Consider the following 24,537-nt stretch of genomic DNA (forward strand, 5'->3'; position numbering starts at 1 on the left):
ATGGCTATTAGCCAGAATGAACAGGGATGGTGTCCCTAGCCTCTGTTTGTCAGAAGCTGGGAATGGGTGATAGATCACTTACCTGTTTTGTTCAGTCCTTCTGGGGTACCTGGCAGCGGCCACTGTCGGAAGACAGGATACTGGGCTAGATAAACCTTTGGTCTGACCCAGTTTGGCCATTCTTATGTTCTTGCAATTCCATGTGCCAGTTCCTTTAATATTCTTGGATGAGGATTATCCAGCCTCCCCACCCCCCGTTTAATCCCATTAAACTGTTTGAATTTGACTTCTACCTCAGATGTGGGAATTTCTACCTCCGTACCCTTGCTACTATTAGCGACCCTGCCACTACCTATAAGCTCTTGATTAGCCTCATTAAAAACGGAGGCAAATTATTTGTTTAGGTGTTGGGCCATGACTACATAATTTTTAATCTCCACCCCATCATCAGCGCTTAGTGGTCCCACTTATTTTCTTCTTATTTATACAGCTATAGAACCTTTACTATGGGTTTAATTCCCTTTGCAAGGTCCAACTCTGCTTGGCTTTTGGCAGTTCTCACTTTATCCCTACACTTTCTGACTTCCCTGCTGATCCCTTCCATCTCCCATTCCTTGTAGAGTTTCTGCTTTTGCTTAATCACCTGTTTGAGATGCTTTGCTCATCCAGCTTGGTCTGCTACCCTTCCCTATGAATTTTTTCCCCTTGCTTGGGATGAAGGCTTCAGATAGCTTCTGCAACTTTGACTAAGTAATTCCAAGCCTCCTCCACATTTAGATCTTGAGTTCTTTGGTCCAGTCCACTTCCCTAATTCCCTTCATTTATTAAAAAGTTAGCTCTTTTGAAATCAAGGACCCTTGTTGCAGATCTATTTTTGTTTATCCTTCCATTTAAACTGAATTAACTCATGATCACTCAAACCAAAGTTGTTCTCTACAGCCAGTTCTTCTCTGAGGTCCTCATTACTCACCAATACCAAATCTAAAATGGCCCTTTATGAGTAGCATTTGTCCACCAATCTACATCTGTGAAGTTAAAAGTCTCACAAAAATCACATAATTCCCAGTAGTATTTATTTCATTAAAAACATTAAAAAGCATTTGGTTTTTCTTCCCTCCATGTTGCACCTTACATTTGTCTTCACTGAATTTCATTTGGTTGTCTATAGTCCAGTTCCCCAGTTTATCAAGATTCCTTTGAATTTGAGCTCTATCCTCCAAAGTGTTTGCAAACCTGTCCTCCCCCCTCCCGCAGCTTTGTGTCATCTGCAAATTTGATCAGGATGCTCTCTATTCCTACATCCAGGTCATTAATAAAGATGTGAAAATAATACCAGACCCAGAACAGATCCCTGTGGAACCCCACTTGAGACCTCTGACCAATCTGACATCCTTCCATTCATAGTGACTCATTGTTTGTGGTTGTTTAACCAATTATGTATCCATTTAATAGTAGCTCCACTGAGACTGTATTTCTCCAGCTTACTTATCAGAATGTCACATAGGACTATGGCAAAAGCCTTGCTAAATTCAAGGTATATTATGTCTGTCATATTCCCTCTATCCACTAAACCAGTTACTATGTCAAAGAATGGTTTCAGAGTAGCAGCCATGTTAGTCTGTATTTGCAAAAAGGAGTACTTGTGGCACCTTAGAGACGAACAAATTTATTTGAGCATAAGCTTTCGTGAGCTACAGCTCACTTCATCGGAATGCATCCAGTGAAGTGAATTTGTTCATCTCTAAGGTGCCACAAGTACTCCTTTTCTTCTTATGTCAAAGAAGGAAATCAAACTGGTTTGGCTAGATTTGTTCTTAGTAAATGCATGCTGGCGCCTTGTGATCACCCCTTCATCCTCCACGGATCTGCTACACTGCTCCGGTAGCTTCCCAGGTATTGAGGTCAGGCTGAGGGAGCTGTCGTTCACCAACTCCTCCTTTTTCCTATCTTTAAAGATGGGCACGTTAGCCCTTCCCCAGTCCTCCAGGACCTCTCCTGTCATCCATGAATTTGCAAATATTGCCCATGGTGCCAACATTTCTTCAGCTAATTCCTCCAGCAGCCTGGGGTGAATACATGAAGCCCTGCTGGCTTGAACAGGAGTAGAGCAGTACTATCACCCTAGGCCTCTGTTAATGCAACTCAAAATTGGTTTCGGTTTTTTTGCAACAGTATTACAAGATGATGCATTTCATTATAGCAAGAGCTCTTTATGAATGAAATGATGCAGGAGGCCTAGCACACAAGGAAAACACCCAGCTTCTGCTGGCTAGCTACTCAGGACAGTGGGCTCGGGAAGGGAAATGTAGTATAGCTGCAGTCATTAAGTCTATGAATCATCTTATCTACAGGCTAAAAACCTAGCATTGTGGACTGGTATGCAAGTTGTAACAGGGACTGTGGTACTGATAAGGAAAATTGTGCAGGTGGCCAGTGTATTACCTTGGGTTGAGAAAGATCCCTTCCTTTATATAAGCCCCCTGCACAAGTCTTGACATTTCTGTAGGGCACTACAATTCTCCCATTGGGTAAATAAACCAGCCACAGCTCATATTTTATCACCACACATTACTGCTGAATCTGAATGATCACAGAAGTTACAGAATGGTTTAAGTGTAGAAATCATTTGGAAGGGAAAAAAAAACAAACTTGTGATCAATAAGGAAAATCATGGTGCCTTTACAATCTGTTCAAAGACACAGTAGCCAAGATGAAGGGTAGTGGGCAGCATAGGAAACTCTAGATGGCACAGATTAAAGATCAAGGATCCAAAAAAAGGACATTGGTAGTTCACTTCACCCCTTCTCTAAGTGTATTTACAGTACTTCTAAGAAAGGAGAAGAGTAGACACTACAGAAGTTCTGCAGGAATAAGAGAGGGACTGCAAATATTCTGAGTCACTACGCTTTACAACAAAACAGACCGTCAAGAGTCATTGCCTGTATAAGCATGCAATGCATTAGCGACAAAGCAGTACAAATACAATTTTGGCAGTTATAAGTGTTATACAAAAAAGCAACCATAACTTTTAATATGGTGAGTTAGGTCTATTTGTTAAACATATTTTCAAGCAGAAACAATTACATAAGAAAATAAAGGAAAAGCTGCTGATCAATACCAACAATAGTCTTACTGACTTAAAAAAGTGGCTTACACCTTTGAAGGGCTAGATAACATTGCCACAACTGGAGCATAAAGGACAAACTCAAATCAGATCAGAGATGTGAAACTTACTGTAAGCAAGAGAAAGAATTTACTCCAGATAACACAGAGAAGTATAACTTCTGTTAAGAACCTGCAGTTATCTACCACTGTAGATGTACTTTCCCTACATTTTAACATATAGCTTTTCCAAAAAAAACCTGTTTTTTTTCTAAGTCTGCTTTCTCAAACAACACAACTGTGCTAGGCGCAAAAATTGTCTACAATAGACAGCATGTTTATATGAATGATTTCTAAATCAGTAGGTATTTAGGAAAACAAAATTATCCTTTTCCCCCTCCATCTTAAGCGCCGAGTATCCAGATCATGGTCATTATGGTAGCGATGCTGAAGCCTGCTGTACTAATCATTGTGGTTGGACTCCTGTTACACAGGTCTTTTTGGCAACATCTGAAATTAAAGCTGTCAAACTTGTAATCCTCTTTAATTTGGTTCATGTTGCAGTTGGAATATGTATAGCAATGAGACAGTGTCTTTTCACCTTTAAAAAAAAAATTAAAAAGTTATGCAAAATTACTAGCTTCCCTGTAGAGAAAACCGTTTCACAAGGGTATTCAAAGATACATTAGATAGTCACAGGGATTTCCCCACCTTGGTTTTTGTTATAATAGAATGCTCTTGTGAGCTGTTTGGGACATAGCAGGTAGAGCTGAATCCAAATCAGAACTTATATAAGAATCTGAATTTCACAGCTGGACTCATTTCAATAGATGGCCATAACTAACTAACACACACACACACACACTTCCCTGAGTTTTGTAGCTCTGGCTCATTTCTCATCCCAAGCACTGCAATCTGCAGGCAAACGGCTCTTATATATTACAATATAAAACCAGCACCAGTGCCCAACCTGGCCAAATGGGATCAGCTATGAAATTTAGGTCCTAGTTCCTGGAATGCTGGTTTGCACTCATCTCTACCTGGAATGCAAAGCAGGGGACAATGCTGGCAGTCATAGAGTAGAAGCCTAAATTCAGTTTCCAAATTGGACTGTACTGAAAATGAAAGTGCTGCGTACTTCTCAGTCATGGCATAAAGAAGCAACATATACCCCAACCCTAAGTCAGTGAACTGGAGACTGTTGGCCTCCCAGCTGGCAGTGCGATTTCCTCCTTTTACAAGTTTCCCCACACACCCACCAGTCAGGCAACAGAGCAGTTTGTTGGCTGCCTAACTGCACAATAGGATCTCTTTTTAAACTATAAAACTATGTCCCCACAGTTGTGTTGGAACATCCATAGTTGTAACAGTTCAAACTGTATTAATGCACACAATCCTACATAAAGCTGAAGGCGCCAACAAGGACTTCAGTAAGAGTACTTCAGATGGACATTCATACAGACTGTGGAAATAAAACCTATTTGATTACATTGGAATAATTAAAATTGAATGAATATAGATTTACTATATTTATTTTAAGTCTACAACATTTGGGATCGTAAACATACCAGTTTTAAGCCATAGGCAAGAATCTAAGCCATTTCTGCAGGTAATATTGGTCTTACATGGCACAGCAGTAAGTGGACAGTCATAACACTTCAGCATATATCCTGAGAGAGAGAGAGAGAGAGAAGCCAGTTACTAAGTAATAAACTTTCTTCTTGTACATTTGATGTTCTGAAATAAGTAACTTTTCAAGATTATTGTTAGGTCAAAACAGTTATAAATCCCTGAACCATAACCTCATGATAATCTGGTTTAAGTACTGCAACTTTTAGGTCAAACCACCTAATGCTTTAGTATTCTGATTCTGATCCCCACAGGCGAAGTCAAACTCAGCTCCTAATGCATCCACAAGAGTCCAGGGAGATAGATTTACATAACTGTACTGCTTCCTGCTCCAAACAGCCCGAGTTGCAGCAGTTGGCAGGGACTTTCCTCAGGACCATCTATACCTGCATATTTGCACAGCAGCAGCAGAGCTACTTGGGTCTGATGCTAGGCTCATAATTTTCCCTTTAATGTAGGCACTCCAGGATACCTACCAGAACTGCAAAACACAGCCATAATAATGAAGACAGTGAGCAGGACATGGTTTGTTTTGTTCCGATTCATGTTTCTTCCCATATCTGGAAGCAAGAGAACAATCATGAGTTAGGACTAAACTCCTTAGCTCGAAATATTTAATGTCAGGAAAAGATTTACAAAACCATCCGTTATAACAGCAATAGGACTTGGAGATTCGAGAGGGGACCAAGGTGCCAAAGTGGAGACAGTGATGCTCCCATACCTCACTGAGATGTTGGGGAAATAAATTCAATAATGTGTGCGAGGCATTGGATATTACAGTGATGTGGGCTATACAAAATACCTATGATAGTATTGTCAAGGATCCTGAATGTTTGTTCTAATTATGTGGCCCCCCATGACAGATACAGATTCTACAGAATCCCAGCTCTCACTAATAAAAAGTTAGTTTATCCTAGGATGACCAGATGTTCTGATTTTATAGGGACTGTCCTGATATTAGGGGTATCTTACATAGGACCCTATTCCTCCCCCCCCTCCATTCCTGATTTTTTACACTTGCTATCAGGCTGTGAAGAAAACATTCAAAATGTGAACCAAGTGCAAACCAAAGCAATTAAGTCTACCAAGGACTGCAGGCAGCCTGTCATGGCAAGTTTTCCATCTCCTTTCATTTCACTGAATTCTAAAGCCTAATGATGTTAGTTAACATTGATACTTAAAGTATTTCACTGCTGATCATTTTAGCAGAAGTGCAAGTGGATAGGCGCAAAGCTCACAGGGGAAGACTGGAAGTTGCAGAAGGGAAAGGAGGCTGAAGAATGGAGAAGGAATAAAAATAATGAAAAGATAGAAACAGCAGTGGTCCTCAAGGGCAGCATGTTTGCCATCACTCAGTTGTGAGGCAGCAATAAGGCACTTAAACAGTAAAATATAGTAACTAGAAAGTTAGCTACTACACAAGAGCCATATCCTACTGTAGTAGGCCTGGCTGCCTCCCTGAGCATCCTTTGGGGGCCAGTCTGCGGCGCTCTGCTTTTGTTTTTTCTTTTTCCCTTTAATACACTCAAACACACTTTATCCATTTCCATCCCTTCTTGGGTTCTGCTTTATTAACTTAACCTTCAACATTGATTCCCTTTACTTTTGTATTGGACATCACTTAACTACTCTGTGTCTCAGCTTCCCCAACTGTAAAATGGGGACAATCTCTACCACTCAGGGGAGGGATGTTTTTGGGGTTAACAAACAGTTACTAAGGAGCTTTACTTCCTACATATTATTTTATTTGACAACTGGCATACAGCAGGTAACTAGGAAATGAACACAGATCATTCTGTTGCTATGGGACAGGCCACATTTTACTGACTTCTCTGTCCATTGTGAGGCACTGAAATCAAAAATAAAAGACTTGCAGCACATTCCTGCCTGCCAGCAGACCTCCAAGTTCTTATACACTAAGAACAGCAGTATTTATACAGCAGTAGCCTTTGGACTTCTATCACTTTCGCCTTCGTAATGTCACATTAAAGTCTATGAAAAGATGACGGATCCTCTAAGGACAGAATGGGCCATTTTGATCAGCTAGTGCATAACACAAGCTACAGAATTTTACCCAGTAATTAGTGTAGTGGAGATAATTATTCTTCCTAACTTGCCTCTCTCTACTGCTTGGAGGAAAGGGAGAGGGGGTGGAGGACTCAAAGCTGAAGCAGAACCATCTCCTCCCACACCAGCTAGCCATCAGCACTCCTTGTTCTGTGGTACACCTCCCCAGAATGTGGTGCACCAAAAGGGGAACTGCTGGCTCTGTTGTCAAGTCCAGTAACTTGTAGTTAAACTACAGCATCTGCATTTAAGGAATCCAAATGACCACTTCCCTTAGTAATTCATTCCAGTGGTTGAGGACTCATTTAAGAAGTTGTGTCATTTTGAATTTTTTCCACTTCAGATTTCTTGTCATTGGATTTTGTTAGACTTTTTGTCTGCTACATTAAGGAGCCCCTTCATATCGTCTCCTTGTGTAGAAACTTGCAGACTATGATAAAGTCAAAACTTAACCTTCTCTTTGATGAGATAAACAGATTGAATTTCTGAAGACTCTCATTGTAAGATGTGTTTTCCAGAACTCATTTTTTCTAGTTCTTCTCTGATCTCTCTAATTTTTCAATGCTCTTCTTGAAGTGTGGAGAGCAGAACTAGATGCAGTCACCCAGTAATGGTCTCACCCATGTCCTATATAGAGATGCTATCTCCCTATTCTTGCTTGATAATCCTTGGATGTGTAAAGAGAGAACTTGGTTAACCCTTCCGCCCACTGCATCACATTGGGACCTCACAGTCACTTAGTCATCTACAATGATTCCTGAGTTCTTTTCACAGAATCACGGCTTTGTGGGATAGTCCCCCATCTTTTAAGTATGGCCTACATTCTTTATCCCTACACATATGACGTCTCACTTGGCAATACTTCAAACATGTTCGATTGTGCCCAGTTTACTGAGTGATCCAAATGGCAGGCTCTCCGAGACCAACTGTTGTTACTTTCCACCCACTAACATTGTGTGTCTGCTATCAGTTAGCTCAATTTAAATGGATCTTTTTTTTTAAAAAAAAAAAAAAGGCTGTTAATTTTGTATAATGTTATTTTTTAAAAATCGGTGTCACACAAGTCAAATGCCTTACAGAAATCCAAGCAAAAAACCTCAGTTACCTTTATCAACCACATTCAATCTGGTCAAAAAATGTGATTCTTTCACAAGACATTTTCCATGAAACCATGCTGATTGGCATTACTTATATTTTTGTCCTCTAATTCCTTATTAAAAAGAAAAGGAGTACTTCTGGCATCTTAGCGACTAACCAATTTATTTGAGCATAAGCTTTCGAGAGCTACAGCTCACTTCATCGGATGCATCCGATGAAGTGAGCTGTAACTCACGAAAGCTTATGCTCAAATAAATTGGTTAGTCTCTAAGGTGCCACAAGTACTCCTTTTCTTTTTGCGAATACAGACTAACACGGCTGTTACTCTGAAACCTCTAATTCCTTATTGGCACAGTTCAATATAAGCCCTTCTATTATTTTACCTGGGCTCAATATAAGACTTACCAGCCTGTAATTAGCTTGAGTTATTTTTTAAATGGAAAACAAAATATTGGCACAACACTGGCCTTCTTCCAGTCCTGTGAAATTTTACCAAGATCTATTAAAAATTAATGCCTGTGGTCTGGAATCAACTCCATTAAAACTTTTGAATGCAAGTTGTTGGGAGCTGCTAATTTTAGCATCAACTAACTTTAGTTAAGATGCTGTTTAATATCCTTCTTTGTTGCAGCTAGATACATCATTCAGCATTAGCCCAAATACAAAACAGAAATATGAATTGAACAATTCTGCCAGTGTCATTTCATAAGTCTCTGAAGGGTTGGTTCAGTAAAAAACAAACCAACCGTCTAAATTCATCCCTGGTGAATTCCCCTGAATCAAGAGAGTCACACAAGGACTCAATACATCCAGGCATATGCAATGGGAAAGTCAGACATATTTAAGCAATTGACAGTCAACAGCAAAAGATTCCTGGCTTTCAGAAGCCTCAGATTTGAATGGCATTCACAGCTGCCCTGGTTTAATGTTCTTTGGCCAATTCGACACAACTATCAGTATGAACTGGCTCTCTCTTCACACAACTCCCTCTTTTCAAACACATATCTTCTGAAGTTTCCTGGACTTTATATTGGTTTAGGATATGGCAAAATAAAAATAAGCCTAAAGTCACTTGACATGCCCTACATGTCTTCAAACTTTATACATGGTGGGCAGGATGAGCTGGTATACAGCTCTGTGGGCTTGATTCCATAATTATCTGCTCAAGCGACTGTGATTAATTTTAATGGGACTATCCTGAGAGCAAGAAACTCCAGAGCATTCTAAGTGTGGAAGAATCTTGCCCTGTACAAGTCTGACTGGTATCGTCTATCGTCGCTGCACTTTGATCACCTGACATGCATTTACGTGTTCTGCTAGCTTTCCGCTCTCAAGCCACCTAGCACAGGCTTTTAGAGCTGACTTAACATTTCTTGTTCTTCCGCTGTGCTGCAACACACTAGAGGGGAAAACAGAATACTGTTTGCAGCCCTCCCTCTTTCAGCTGCTTTGTGCCCACTACTTAACTAGGAGGCCTAGGCACAATGCCTGAGGCTGCTAATACATCATTACTGTTGGGGCAGAACTGGGGGGGGGGGCAGTTTTATAAACCTTATAGCGGCCAAGTACAGCAAATATATTTCAGAGTAACAGCCGTGTTAGTCTGTATCCGCAAAAAGAAAAGGAGGACTTGTGGCACCTTAGAGACTAACCAATTTATTTGAGCATAAGCTTTCGTGAGCTACAGCTCACTTCATCGGATGCATACTGTGGAAAGTACAGAAGATCTTCTTATACACACAAACCATGAAAAAATGGGTGTCTGTGTGTATAAAAATGGTGTATAAAATGTATATAAAATGTATAAAAATGGGTGTCTGTGTGAGCTTATGCTCAAATAAATTGGTTAGTCTCTAAGGTGCCACAAGTCCTCCTTTTCTTTTAGCAAATATATTATAAACAACAAGAGAGGCTACCGTCCTGGGTGCCAAGTCATGGCTCACCACAGAATTCCTATTTAAGAATCATCACAACCCCGCCCCTCTCGCCATCCAGGAGGGTTGCATGCGATTGCCAGACACAAAGTAACAGCTGGAAAGTTTGCCTGCCTCGGGCACTGCGTGATTCCTGCCGTTAAAGGAGCCAGCCCTTGAGGCAGCCTTTCGGGGGGGGGTGGAAATAAGTTCTGCAGCCTAGGCCCCGCGGTTTCCTTTCTCGCCCGTCAGACCCTGAACGTTGACCCACGCCTGTTGCAGAAGCGCCCGAGGATCCCGCGAAGGCGCGTACCCTGCGGGCGGGAAAGAGGCGGCTGTGACCAGCGCACTGCACACTTTTCCCTCCTTCCCCTACGTGTCTGCCACCGCAGGGCTTACGCAGGCGGAGGGTCGCTGGGCACCGCGCGGCCCGGGAGGGAAACGCGGCCTCTGCCCCAAGCGGTTATAATTCAAGAGCCCCCGCCTGACAGCAAGCCACGTCCTCTGTCCCCCGCAGCAGACGTCCCGCGGGCAAGCGGCCCCCCGCCCGCCTTCCCCTGCTCACCGGCTGTCAGCACGGGCCCGCCGAGCGCTCTTCCAGGGGGTGACGCAGCAGCCCAATAGCCTCCGCTCCCGGCCGAGCTGAAGGGAAAGCCAGTAGGTCTGCTGACGAGGGGCGGCTCCCGGCAAGGCAGGCACCCACCCTTTTCCCGTCGCCTTCGTCTCCGCGGTGCGGAAAGGCGCCAGCTGGCTGCGGATGGGTGGGGCTTGTCTCCGCGGACAATTTACAGCGCTGCGGAAATACACGCCGGGGAGCGCTGCAAGTTTCTACGCTGTAATGCGCCACAGTAAACAGCGCCCTGGTGCTGGGAGCTAGGCCCCCCGCGGAGGTGGGTTTTTAGTTGCCAGTGTAGACTAGCTGCTCAATCCCCAGAGCTCAGCGGTGGCAATGATTAGCTGGGCGATAAGAGGGGGCCTGAGCATGAAATTCTGCAGGTGGGCAGCTGGAGGCTAGGCTACTGCCAGCTTCTTCGGGTGCTAATGTTATCTTGGTCCCTAAGGCATCTTGCACAGGGTCTTTTATGGGCCTGATTTGCTAGTAAGGCTATTTTTCCTCCCCTAGAGAAAAGGAATTCAAGCTCTTCCTTTCTGGAACCACATCCTGCTGTGAGGAATAACAGTTTTGTAATTCCTGCTGTGGCAGTTGCTAAAAAGCGTTCCTTTCCCATTTGGCAGGGATCACAAGATTTGGACTAGATTTGGATTTAGCTATACTAAGGATATGTCTACACTACGGAATAAGGTCGAATTTATAGAAGTCGGTTTTTTAGAAATCGGTTTTATATATTCGAGTGTGTGTGTCCCCACAGAAAATGCTCTAAGTGCATTAAGTGCATTAACTCGGCGGAGTGCTTCCACAGTACCGAGGTTAGAGTCGACTTCCGGAGCGTTGCACTGTGGGTAGCTATCTCACAGTTCCCGCAGTCTCCGCTGCCCATTGGAATTCTGGGTTGAGATCCCAATGCCTGATGGGGCTAAACCATTGTCGCGGGTGGTTCTGGGTACATATCGTCAGGCCCCTGTTCCCTCCCTTCCTCCGTGAAAGCAAGGGCAGACAATCATTTCGCGCCTTTTTTCCTGAGTTACCTGTGCAGACGCCATACCACTGCAAGCCTGGAGCCCGCTCAGGTAACCGTCACCCTATGTCTCCTGGGTGCTGGCAGACGTGGTACGGCATTGCTACACAGTAGCAGCAACCCCTTGCCTTGTGGCAGCAGACGGTACAGTACGACTGGTAGCCGTCATCGTCATGTCCGAGGTGCTCCTGGCCACGTCGGCTGGGAGCGCCTGGGCAGAGATGGGCGCAGGGACTAAATTTGGAGTGACTTGACCAGGTCATTCTCTTTAGTCCTGCAGTCAGTCCTATTGAACCGTCTTATGGTGAGCGGGCAGGCGATACGGACTGCTAGCAGTCGTACTGTACCATCTTCTGCCGAGCAGCCATGAGATGTGGATGGCATGCAGTCCTTCTGCACCGTCTGCTGCCAGCCAAAGATGTAAAAGATAGATGGAGTGGATCAAAACAAGAAATAGACCAGATTTGTTTTGTACTCATTTGCTTCCCCCCCTCCCCTGTCTAGGGGACTCATTCTTCTAGGTCACACTGCAGTCACTCACAGAGAAGGTGCAGCGAGGTAAATCTAGCCATGTATCAATCAGAGGCCAGGCTAACCTTCTTGTTCCAATAAGGACAATAACTTAGGTGCACCATTTCTTATTGGAACCCTCCGTGAAGTCCTGCCTGAAATACTCCTTGATGTAAAGCCACCCCCTTTGTTGATTTTAGCTCCCTGAAGCCAACCCTGTAAGCCGTGTCCTCAGTCGCCCCTCCCGGCGTCAGAGCAACGGCAAACAATCGGGCATCTGAGAGTGCTGTCCAGAGCAGTCACAATGGAGCACTCTGATGGGGCTAAAACATTGTTGCGGGTGGTTCTGGGTACGTATCGTCAGGCCCCCGTTCCCTCCCTCCCTCCGTGAAACCAAGGGCAGACAATCATTTCGCGCCTTTTTTCCTGAGTTACCTGTGCAGACGCCATACCACGGCAAGCATGGAGCCCGCTCAGGTAACCGTCACCCTATGTCTCCTGGGTGCTGGCAGACGCGGTACGGCTTTGCTGCACAGTAGCAGCAACCCATTGCCTTCTGGCAGCAGACGGTGCAATACGACTGGTAGGCGTCTTCGTCGTGTCCGAGGTGCTCCTGGCCACGTTGGCTGGGAGCGCCTGGGCAGAGATGGGCGCAGGGACTAAATTTGGAGTGACTTGACCAGGTCATTCTCTTTAGTCCTGCAGTCAGTCCTATTGAACCGTCTTATGGTGAGCGGGTAGGCGATACGGACTGCTAGCAGTCGTACTGTACCATCTTTTGCCAGGCAGGCAAGAGATGAGGATTGCTAGTAGTCGTATTGTACCATCTTCTGCCAGGCAGGCAAGAGATGAGGATGGCTAGCAGTCGTACTGTACCATCTTCTGCCAAGCAGCCATGAGATGTGGATGGCATGCAGTCCTTCTGCACCGTCTGCTGCCAGCCAAAGATGTAAAAGATAGATGGAGTGGGTCAAAACAAGAAATAGACCAGATTTGTTTTGTACTCATTTGCCTCCTCCCCTGTCTAGGGGACTCATTCCTCTAGGTCACACTGCAGTCACTCACAGAGAAGGTGCAGCGAGGTAAATCTAGCCATGTATCAATCAGAGGCCAGGCTAACCTCCTTGTTCCAATAAGAACGGTAACTTAGGTGCACCATTTCTTATTGGAACCCTCTGTGAAGTCCTGCCTGAAATACTCCTTGATGTACAGGCACCCCCTTTGTTGATTTTAGCTCCCTGAAGCCAACCCTGTAAGCCGTGTCGTCAGTCGCCCCTCCCTCCGTCAGAGCAACGGCAGACAATCGTTCTGCGCCTTTTTTCTGTGCGGACGCCATACCAAGGCAAGCATGGAGGCCGCTCAGCTCACTTTGGCAATTAGGAGCACATTAAACATCACACGCATTATCCAGCAGTATATGCAGCACCAGAACCTGGCAAAGCGATACCGGGCGAGGAGGCGACGTCAGCGCGGTCACGTGAGTGATCAGGACATGGACACAGATTTCTCTGAAAGCATGGGCCCTGCCAACGCATGCATCATGGTGCTAATGGGGCAGGTTCATGCTGTGGAATGCCGATTCTGGGCTCGGGAAACAAGCACAGACTGGTGGGACCGCATAGTGTTGCAGGTCTGGGAAGATTCCCAGTGGCTGTGAAACTTTTGCATGCGTAAGGGCACTTTCATGGAACTTTGTGACTTGCTTTCCCCTGCCCTGAGGCGCATGAATACCAAGATGAGAGCAGCCCTCACAGTTGAGAAGCGAGTGGCGATAGCCCTGTGGAAGCTTGCAACGCCAGACAGCTACCGGTCAGTTGGGAATCAATTTGGAGTGGGCAAATCTACTGTGGGGGCTGCTGTGATGCAAGTAGCCCACGCAATCAAAGATCTGCTAATATCAAGGGTAGCGACCCTGGGAAATGTGCAGGTCATAGTGGATGGCTTTGCTGCAATGGGATTCCCTAACTGTGGTGGGGCTATAGACGGAACCCATATCCCTATCTTGGCACCGGAGCACCAAGCCGCCGAGTACATAAACCGCAAGGGGTACTTTTCGATAGTGCTGCAAGCTCTGGTGGATCACAAGGGACGTTTCACCAACATCAACGTGGGATGGCCGGGAAAGGTGCATGATGCTCACATCTTCAGGAACTCTGGTCTGTTTCAAAAGCTGCAGGAAGGGACATTATTCCCAGACCAGAAAATAACTGTTGGGGATGTTGAAATGCCTATATGTATCCTTGGGGACCCAGCCTACCCCTTAATGCCATGGCTCATGAAGCCGTACACAGGCAGCCTGGACAGTAGTCAGGAGCTGTTCAACTACAGGCTGAGCAAGTGCAGAATGGTGGTAGAATGTGCATTTGGACGTTTAAAGGCGCGCTGGCGCAGTTTACTGACTCGCTTAGACCTCAGCGAAACCAATATTCTCACTGTTATTACTGCTTGCTGTGTGCTCCACAATATCTGTGAGAGTAAGGGGGAGACGTTTATGGCGGGGTGGGAGGTTGAGGCAATTCGTCTGGCTGCTGGTTACGCGCAGCCAGACACCAGGGCGGTTAGAAGAGCACAGGAGGGCGCGGTACGCATCAGAGAAGCTTTGAAAACCAGTTTCATGACTGGCCAGGCTACGGTGTGAAAGTTCTGTTTGTTTCTTCTTGATGAAACCCCCTGCCCCTTGGTTCACTCTACTTCCCTGTAAGCTAACCACCCGCCCCTCCTCCCTTCAATCACCGCTTGCAGAGGCAATAAAGTCATTGTTGCTTCACATTCATGCGTTCTTTATTCATTCATCACACAAATAGGGGGATGACTACCAAGGTAGCCCAGGAGGGGTGGTGGAGGAGGGAAGGAAAATGCCACACAGCACTTTAAGCACAGCACTTTAAAAGTTTACAACTTTAAAATTTATTGAATGACAGCCTTCTTTTTTTTTGGCAATTCTCTGTGGTGGAGTGGCTGGTTGGCCGGAGGCCCCCCCACCGCATTCTTGGGCGTCTGGGTGTGAAGGCTATGGAACTTGGGGAGGAGGGCGGTTGGTTACAGAGGGGCTGCAGTGGCAGTCTGTGCTCCAGCTGCCTTTGCTGCAGCTCAACCATACACTGGAGCATACTGGTTTGGTCCTGCAGCAGCCTCAGCATTGAATCCTGCCTCCTCTCATCACACTGCCGCCACATTTGAGCTTCAGCCCAGTCTTCAGCCCGCCACTTACTCTCTTCAGCCCGCCACTTACTCTCTTCAGCCCGCCACCTCTCCTCCCGGTCATTTTGTGCTTTGCTGCACTCTGACATTATTTGCCTCCACGCATTCGTCTGTGCTCTGTCAGTGTGGGAGGACAGCATGAGCTCGGAGAACATTTCATCGCGAGTGCGGTTTTTTTTTCTTTCTAAGCTTCACTAGCCTCTGGGAAGGAGAAGATCCTGTGATCATTGAAACACATGCAGCTGGTGGAGAAAAAAAAAGGGACAGCGGTATTTAAAAAGACACATTTTATAAAACAGTGGCTACACTCTTTCAGGGTAAATCTTGCTGTTAACATTACATACATAGCACATGTGCTTTCGTTACAAGGTCGCATTTTGCCTCCTCCCACCGCGTGACTACCCCCTCAACCTTCCCCCCTCCCTGTGGCTAACAGCGGGGAACATTTCTGTTTAGCCACAGGCAAACAGCCCAGCAGGAATGGGCTCCTCTGAGTGTCCCCTGAAGAAAAGCACTCTATTTCAACCAGGCGACCATGAATTATATCTCACTCTCCTGAGGATAACACAGAGAGATAAAGGATGTTGTTTGAATGCCAGCAAACATACACTGCAATGCTTTGTTCTACAATGATTCCCGAGTACGTGTTACTGGCCTGGAGTGGTAAAGTGTCCTACCATGAAGGACGCAATAAGGCTGCCCTCCCCAGAAACCTTTTGCAAAGGCTTTAGGACTACATCTAGGAGAACCGCAAATGCCAGGGCAAAGTAATCCTTTCACATGCTTGCTTTTAAACCATGTATAGTATTTTAAAAGGTACACTCACCGGAGGTCCCTTCTCCGCCTGCTGGGTCCAGGAGGCAGCCTTGGGTGGGTTCGGAGGGTACTGGCTCCAGGTCTAGGGTGAGAAACAGTTCCTGGCTGTCGGGAAAACCGGTTTCTCCGCTTGCTTGCTGTGAGCTATCTACAACCTCCTCCTCATCATCATCTTCTTCGTCCCCAAAACCTGCTTCCGTATTGCCTCCATCTCCATTGAAGGAGTCAAACAACACGGCTGGGGTTGTGGTGGCTGAACCCCCTAAAATGGCATGCAGCTCATCATAGAAGCGGCATGTTTGGGGCTCTGACCCAGAGTGGCTGTTCGCCTCTCTGGCTTTCTGATAGGCTTGCCTCAGCTCCTTCAGTTTCACGCGGCACTGCTTCGGGTCCCTGTTATGGCCTCTGTCCTTCATGCCCTGGAGATTTTGACAAAGGTTTTGGCATTTCGAAAACTGGAATGGAGTTCTGATAGCACGGATTCCTCTCCCCAAACAGCGATCAGATCCCGTACCTCCCGTTTGGTCCATGCTGGAGCTCTTTTGCAATTCTGGGACTCCATCATGGTCACCTGTGCTGATGAGCTCTGTATGGTCACCTGCAGCTTGCCACGCTGGCCAAACAGGAAATGAGATTCAAAAGTTCACTGTTCTTTTCCTGTCTACCTGGCCAGTGCATCTGAGTTGAGAGTGCTGTCCAGAGCGGTCATAATGGAGCACTCTGGGATAGCTCCCGGAGGCCAATACCATCGAATTGTGTCCACAGTACCCCAAATTCGAGCCGGCAACGTCGATTTAAGCGCTAATCCACTTGTCAGGGGTGGAGTAAGGAAATCGATTTTAAGAGCCCTTTAAGTCGAAATAAAGGGCTTCATTGTGTGGACGGGTGCAGGTATACATCGATTTAACGCTGCTAAATTCGACCTAAAGTCCTAGTGTAGACCAGGGCTAAGAATGGATGTTGAGGGTGGAGACTATTGTATATGCTCCAGGGACCCTGCTTGTGATGGAGAAGGAACATCATTTAAAATTTAAGCATTTATCAAACGGATTTGCATTCTCTCTGAAAGCAGCAAGAGAGATAATTCAAGTAGACCCACCCTTATTGTGGAAGTAGAAGCTAAGAGAGTAGAGAAAGCGATAATAAAGCAAAACAAGGGTGAGGCTAGGCAAGGTTGTGAACCTTTCTACCAGACTACTGTGCCTCTTGCGGGAAAATATTTGTCTTGTGTACCCCCAAGTTTCACCTCATTTAAAAACTACTTACATACAAAATCAGACCTAAAAAGTATAAAAGTGTCACAGCACACTATTACTGAAAAATTGCTTACTTTCTCGTTTTGTCTGTATGAAAATGAAGTTTGTACTGACTTCACTAGTGCTTTTTTTGTAGCCTGTTGTAAAACTAGGCAAATATCTAGCTGAGTTATACCCCCTAGAGCAGTGCTTCTCAAGCTGTCTGATGTAGGGGACCGGCAATTTCTTTTTCCAATGTGCACACAGGCCGGCAGCCGAAGGCTTGCGGACTGGCACCGGTCTGCGGACCACCACTTTGAGTGGAACTGCCCAAAAAGACCTCTGTGTACCCCCAGGGGTACACATACTCCTGGTTGATACCCGCTGGGCTAGAGCCTTTGGAAATGGAGTTAGATAGAGTAAAGATTTTTGCAAAAAGAAATCTAGCCAAGTGTAAATAAAAGTGGGAGAACAAATATGCAGAACCAAAAGAGAGCTCTGAAATGAAGACAGACAGGATTGTTGTAAGATAAATGTAACCCTTCTGCCCGTCAGAGTTGGCAGCAACAAGGGCTGGGTTCAGTATCTAGGGGTTCCATTCCAATACACAATGCAAAACCAGCTCGAGCTCCCACCCAGTGACCTGGGACAACTATATACCACCCCTACTGGGCGCCTCCAAGAGGCAATACTTCCCCTCTCGCAAGCACAGAGTCTGAGTGTAGCAAAAGCCTTTTAATAACAGAGAGAAACAATGTGGCATTATGTTGGCTTTGGTCTAGCACTTCTGTTCTGCCCGGCTGCCCTGTCGTGGCCCATCTCATAAGGGGTGCCTACCAATTCCCCCACAGGGAGCAAAAGGTTTCTATGCACCATCTTTATTTGCCCTGGACCCTCTTCAGGTTTGATCTTGTAGACCAGCAAATCTCCCAGTTTTTCCATCACCAGGTAAGGTATTGCCTTCCATGTGTCAGCTATCTTGTGTTTGCCAGCAATACCCAAATTTCGCAGCAGGACTCTGTCTCCCGGCTGGAGCGCCTGCTAACGCACTCTAGCATCATATCGATGTTTGTTGCGGTCTGCGTTCTTCCAAGCCGCAGAGGTAGCTAAGTGATAAGCATCCCGCAGCTTTTCTCTTAGTCGGGATACATATTGCTGATTAGTTTCATAGCTATTGCCATCCTCTGATACACCAAAGCACAAGTCTATGGGTAATCTTGGTTTTCGCCCAAACATCAAGAAATATGGGGTGACTCCCGTAGCATCGTTCTTTGTGGCATTGTAGGCATGCACCAGAAGTGCGACATGTTGGCTCCAGGTTGCCTTCTGCTCCGGTCGCAAAGTTCCCAACGTATCTAATAGGGTTCGGTTGAACCTCTCTGCTTGAGGATCACCTTGCAGGTGATAAGGCATTGTCCTAGACTTTTTAATTCCTGCTATCTTCAGCACCTCCTTCAGAAGGTGACTCTCAAAATCCTGCCCCTGATCAGAGTGTATCCGAGCTGGGAATCCATAGACTGAGAAATATTTGTCCCACAATACTCAAGCGACGGTGGTGGCCCTCTGATCACGTGTGGGATATGCCTGCGCATACTGTGTAAAATGATCAGTCACTACTAGAATGTTCCCAACATTCCTCTTGTCTACCTCTAAAGACAAGAAATCAATGCATACCAGTTCCAAAGGTTTGTTGCTGGTGATGTTCTTGAGATATGCAGCCCTCGTGGGCAGAGTTTTCCTTTGAACACATCGAGCACAAGTCTCACATTTCCTGCGAACATCTTCAGCCATCCGGGCCAATAGAACCTACTACGAATAAGTTCCAGGGTCCTCTCCATCCCTAAATGTCCAAAGTCATCATGCAGGGCCCTCGTGGCCAGGGCTCTGTACTCTTTTGGCAGCACTAGTTGTGCTCGTTGCTTTTGAAAAAGGGTCGGTGGTCATTCGGTGTAGCACTCCCTGAATCAGTTTTAGTTTGGTCCATTCTCTCAATAGTAGTTTACCCTCTGGGTTAGGTGGGACAACCGCAGCTGGGTTTCGCCCCTCCCTTTTGGCAAGTAGTGTATCACGAATGTCAATATCTTGCAGCTGGGCTTCTTGCCAGTCAGCCGCATTGAGCATGGGCAAGGGAGATTGGTCCAATGCAATATAGTTCACTGAAGCAGAAGGCACGCATTCAGGGGGCAGGCCCAAAGCTTCTGCAACACATCCATGAAGGCTCTCACGGGCCTCTGGCTCTCGGCGACTCACACTGCAAATAGCTCTTGCTCCATCTGTGGGTATCACAGCAACTTCTGGTGCCTGTGGACGCCTGGACAATGCATCTGCATCTACATTGCTTCTCCCTGATCGATATTGAATGCTGAACTCATAGCTAGCCAAGGCGGCCACCCATCTCTGCCCTGTAGCATCCAGCTTAGCACTTGTTAACACATAAGTCAGTGGATTGTTGTCTGTCCACACCTGAAACTGAGCACCATACAAGTAGTCTCGAAATTTCTCAGTGATGGCCCATTTCAAGGCCAAGAATTCCAGCTTGTGGGTGGGATAGCGAGTTTCACTATCAGACAATCCTCAGCTGGCAAAGGCTACAGGTTTACGTTTGCCTTCCACTTCCTGGTACAGGACTGCTCCCAGACCCTCCAAACTGGCATCAGTATGCAGGATAAACAGTTTGCTTGGGTCAGCAAAGACTAGGACTGGAGCATGAGTTAGGCAAGTAATGATTTCTCAGAAAGCCCTTTCACATCTCTCATTCCACCGTGGCCCAAATGGTTCGAAGGGGCCATAGTGTCTCTGCATAGGAGGCTTTGGGGACCTCCCCTTATTCTTCGTCTTAGATTTGTTCTTGCTGGCCTGGTATCCCCTGGTAAGATCATTCAGAGGCTTTACAATCATAGCATAGTTTTTCACAAATCTGCGGTAGTAGCCACTAAATCCAAAAAAGGTCTTGAGTTCTCTGTAGTTACTTGGACATGGCCATGTAGTGAGTGCTTCTATTTTATCAGGATCAGTACTCACACCCTCTTGGGACACGATGTGACCCACTTACTTCACTGAGGTTCTGCAGAACTGGCATTTGTCAATTGAAAGCTTCAGACCATAATCCTCCAACCTATCAAGCTCTTTAAGAAGTCTTTCTTCATGCTCCTCTAAGGTTCTTCCAAACACAATCAGGTCGTCCAAATAAACTAACACTAACAGTAAATTCATGTCTCCCACAACTTTCTCCATGAGACGTTGAAATGTGGCAGGTGCTCCAGAAATCCCTTGGGGGATACGTTCGAACTGATAAAACCCTAATGGGCAGATGAAGGCTGTCTTCTCCTTATCTTCTTCTCCCAGAGGGATCTGGTAGTATCCACTTCGAAGATCCAACACAGAGAACCACTGGCTTCCCAGCAAACAGTCTAAGGCATCTTGGACTCGAGGCATAGTGTACTGGTCAACCACAGTACCGGCTGTTTAGGGTGAGGAGTCAATACACTTTCGGATTTTCCCATTCTTTTTACGGACCACCACAATGGGTGAGGCATATGTGCTGCGGGACTCTGTAATGATGCCAGCTCCTGAAGATGATGTCACACATCTGCCATCTCAGAAAGAGCAATCTTCTTAGATCTCTCCCTGAAAGGTCGAGAGTCATGTAGTCTGATATTGTGCTCTACTCCTTTTGCACATCCCACTCATGCAGTGAGAACACTTTGGATCTTTCACAAAGTTTCTTCCTCAGGCGATCTTTCCACTCCTCGGACTCTGGTGAATCTCCAAAGTCAAACTTTGCTGGGTCTATTGTCAGAACTTGAGTTTCACACTGGGGTTTTACAATCGACTCAAGCTCAAAGAGGTCTGCTATCTTTTGACCTTGCTTCACAACAACATCATGACTCATTTCGTTAGCAATCAGTATAGTCACCCTTTCTTGAGCTTCAGCAGGTAGGATTATGACTCCACTGGGGACCAGCACTCCTTCAGGGAGCTCTCCTCCCATCAGCTGCTCTATCATTGCTAACGTCCCTTTACTGCCTTTCAGCCAGGTACTCATGAAAAGCACTTCTTGCTCTGTCCTTGCAGGCACTACTAAGGGGGTCGTGCCCGCATACTTCAGTGCCCCAATCGGTAGCTCAGATGTGTCTCTTTTAGTGCTCTCAATTTTCCTGTAGGCTTCAGCACAAAGCGTATGGGTCATCAGGGTATTCAGGTATTGGTCCCCAGCCTGCCTTCTGCAGTAATCCGCGAGTACCTTGAAGAGACTGGAGTTGGTCCCTATCAGCACAGATACATCAGAGGTCCCTTTAGGGTCAGGGCATATTAAGGCTGCTGTGTCTACCTCTTCTCTTACCCCAGCAACCTCCTCTGGGAATTCCAGGTGCACTATGACATATCCTTGGTAGGGGTATTCATCCATGCCGAGGCCACACAGAACAGGGCCAGTTAGTGGCTGTATAGACAGGTGCCTGAGCATCTGTTGGTAGAATGACTGAAATATAATAGTCACTTGAGATAGTGAAATATAATAGTCACTTGTCAAGCACTGCTTTACACTCCACCCCTTCAATCCTCACCATGACCTTTGCTCGAGGCCCTATCAGTCCTGTGGGGATCACAGCTGGACAGTCTTTTCTGGGGGAATCTTCAAATCCTGCAGGCCTGGGTGGTCCCCGTCCCCAGACCCTCTGGCAGCTCCCGGATCTCTCCCAACTGATCCTCAGCTTTCCATACACTAAGGAGGGGTTTTCTTCATTACGGCACTTGGCAGCACTGTGTCCATCCTGACCACATCGGTAGCAGAAGAATTGTCCTTTCCCCCTTCACCTGGGTGGGATGGTAGCTCTAAGTGCGGGCTTCTCAATCGCCACAGTTTGAGGTTCCTTATTCCTGGAAGTCTTAACTCGGTCAGTGGTGCTTTGCAGCTCAGATATCCGTTCCGTCAGGACCTGCATTTGTTGGGCAAGTTCCTCTCTGGTGCTTGCCATCAGTACACTGGTTGTTTGCAGTGTTGTTGTGCTGGCTGGCTCCGATGTTTGGGCTTCCCAAAACTCACTGGCAGGCTGCCTTTCTTCCTCCTCTCTGACCTCTTTTATCAGCTGGGAGTAACTTGGGGGATGTTCCTGTCATTCTCTTAGCTGGAGATGAAGTAGAATCGGGTTCTGATACTGAGTTCCTCTTACAATTTGAGCCAGTCTGGTCTGATCCATCTGCTCAGCAGTCACTGCTCCCCTCATGACAGCTCTCTGAAGCAGTCTCTCCAGTCTCTGTATGTAGGCTGAAGCCTTCTCGCCCCTTTGCTGTCGGGAATTAAGGAACTTACAGTAGCTGTCTTCAGGGTCCTCTACGCTCCCAAAGGTGTGTTCAAGGGCCTCTAGGCAGTCCTTCACACTGCCCCAGGATCAATGAGCTTCAGGGTGCAAATCACATCTAATGCTGGGCCTCCAAGGCTCTCTATTAGGCATCTTCGCTTTTCTGCATCTGGTACGGCCCACTTTTGCAGCATTTCAGTGGTATGCTCTAACCAGGGTTCAAACTCCTCTTCCCCAGCAAATAACCTTAACTTATGACAAGAGTTGTTACCAAAATAAAATAAAATATAAGCATGCACTCCAAACTCTCAACCTATTAGACTGGGCAGCAACTAGATTAAGCAGTTTTTCTCACCCCACTGGATATTGTAGTCCTTAATACACAGGTTTGTTGCTTAAAGCTGGGCCAATCTCCTGTGTTGCAGTCTTGTCTTCTTCTCAGGGTCTTGGTTGCTTGAACCATGGGTATCTGACATTCTGTACCTTGGGGTCCAATATGTGTCCACTCTGCCTGTTTTATACTCTCAGTCCATGTACTTGTAGAACACAAGTCCAGGCATGTCTGGAGGGCATTGCTGAGTCTCTCCAAGCAAGGCTGAGCAATTCCCCTGGTGTGGCCTCATGCAGGTGAGTCATTGAATTGTAGCTCCCTTGCTGGACAATGGCCGTTGATGGGCTATTTGACACCCCGCCCAGGCATTGGTTACTTTCCTTGATGTTGCCTCTGGGGAGCTAATATCTGGCTGCTTCCCCAACTTACAGCATGCTTTAGTGACCACCATACAACACAATTTTCATAACTTCATATGTATTAATGATATACATATGGATAGAGAAATTACTTTGAGCAGATCATAACCTTTCCCCTGATACCTTAAAAGGCATGATTTACATGTGAGAGCATGATTATATGAATATGAAGAATAGGGGGGTTGTAATACACTCCCCCAAGGTACAGAATGTCACAGCAACCCAGTATCTACCTCAAAGAAAATGTAGAAATAACAGTAATCGCACAAACCCTAACCCTGCCCCTTGCCCCAACCCTTCTCTGAGGCCCGGCCTCTGCCCTGCCCATTCTCCAAGGCCCCACCCTGCTCACTCCATCCTCCCTCCTTCTGTCACTCACTCTCCCTCACCCTGGACTCTGGGCACTAGGTTGCACTACCCTGCTTGCGAGGGTGATTGTATAGACTCCAGCCACTAGGCCACACTACCCTGTGAGAGGAATTGTATATACTCTGGCCATTAGGCCGGACTGCTCCAATGCGGGGAGCGATTTATATGGACCCTGGCCATTGGGCCACACTGCCCTGACGCTTGGGGTGAGTTACATGGACTCCGGCCGCTAGGCCGCACTACCCCAACCAAGGAGTGATTGTGTGGAGGGAGGCCATTAGGCCGCAGCTGGCCGCCCACAGAAGAGATGGGCGCGTGAACTTGTGAGTGGCAAGGTTCTGACACCCCATCCCACCCCTGCCACAAAGGAATGGTGTGGTGCCAGGCCCGCCACAGGGGGATATGATAGAGGTCTATAAAATCATGACTGGTGTGGAGAAAGTAAATAAGGAAGTGTTATTTACTCCTCATAACACAAGAATTAGGGGTCATCAAATGAAATTAATAAGCAGCAGATTTAAAACAAAAGGAAGTATTTCTTCACACAAATGTACAGTCAGCCGGTGGAACTCTTTGCCAAAGGATGTTATGAAGAGTTCAAAACAGAACTAGATAAGTTCCTGGAGGATAGATCCATCAATGGCTATTAGCTAGGATGGGCAGGAATGCAAAACCATGCTCTGAAGTGTCCCTAGCCTCTGTTCGCCAGAAACTGGGAATGGGCGACAGGAATGGATCTCATGATGATTACCTGTTCTTTTCATTCCCTCTAAAGCCCCTGGCATTGACCACTGTTGGAAGACAGGATGCTGGGCTAGATGGACCATTGGTCTGACCCAGTATGGCTGTTCTTAAATGGCTCTAAGGCCAGATGGTTCAAATGGGGAAGTGTGCGGTGTATGTGGCTATA

At 46.3% G+C, this 24,537-nt stretch overlaps 1 protein-coding gene across 1 annotated transcript; it reads right to left on the reverse strand.

The window, feature by feature from the left end:
* Window positions 1–1,056: 1,056 nt before the first annotated feature.
* On the reverse strand, window positions 1,057–10,681 carry CD59 (CD59 molecule (CD59 blood group)). Its single transcript, XM_084632296.1, has 4 exons — window positions 10,375–10,681; window positions 5,208–5,291; window positions 4,671–4,772; window positions 1,057–3,703 (listed from the first exon to the last, which is right to left on the reverse strand). Exons 2-4 carry the CDS (start codon window positions 5,287–5,289, stop codon window positions 3,507–3,509), a joined length of 381 nt encoding a protein of 126 aa, XP_084488422.1. The 5' UTR covers window positions 5,290–5,291; window positions 10,375–10,681; the 3' UTR covers window positions 1,057–3,506.
* Window positions 10,682–24,537: the final 13,856 nt, after the last annotated feature.

Source organism: Lepidochelys olivacea (assembly GCF_965140295.1).
Source record: "Lepidochelys olivacea isolate rLepOli2 genome assembly, chromosome: 6".
Taxonomy (NCBI): Eukaryota; Metazoa; Chordata; order Testudines; family Cheloniidae; genus Lepidochelys; species Lepidochelys olivacea.

Bases quoted from the DNA above. Each gene is read 5' to 3' on its own strand.
- CD59 (XM_084632296.1), bottom strand. From the start codon at position 5,289: ATGGGAAGAAACATGAATCGGAACAAAACAAACCATGTCCTGCTCACT. The intron at 4,773-5,207 runs GTAGGTATCCTG...TCTCTCTCTCAG, and splicing joins GGCTGTGTTTTGCAGTTCTG to GATATATGCTGAAGTGTTAT. The intron at 3,704-4,670 runs GTATGTTTACGA...TTTTTTTTAAAG, and splicing joins TTGCCTATGGCTTAAAACTG to GTGAAAAGACACTGTCTCAT.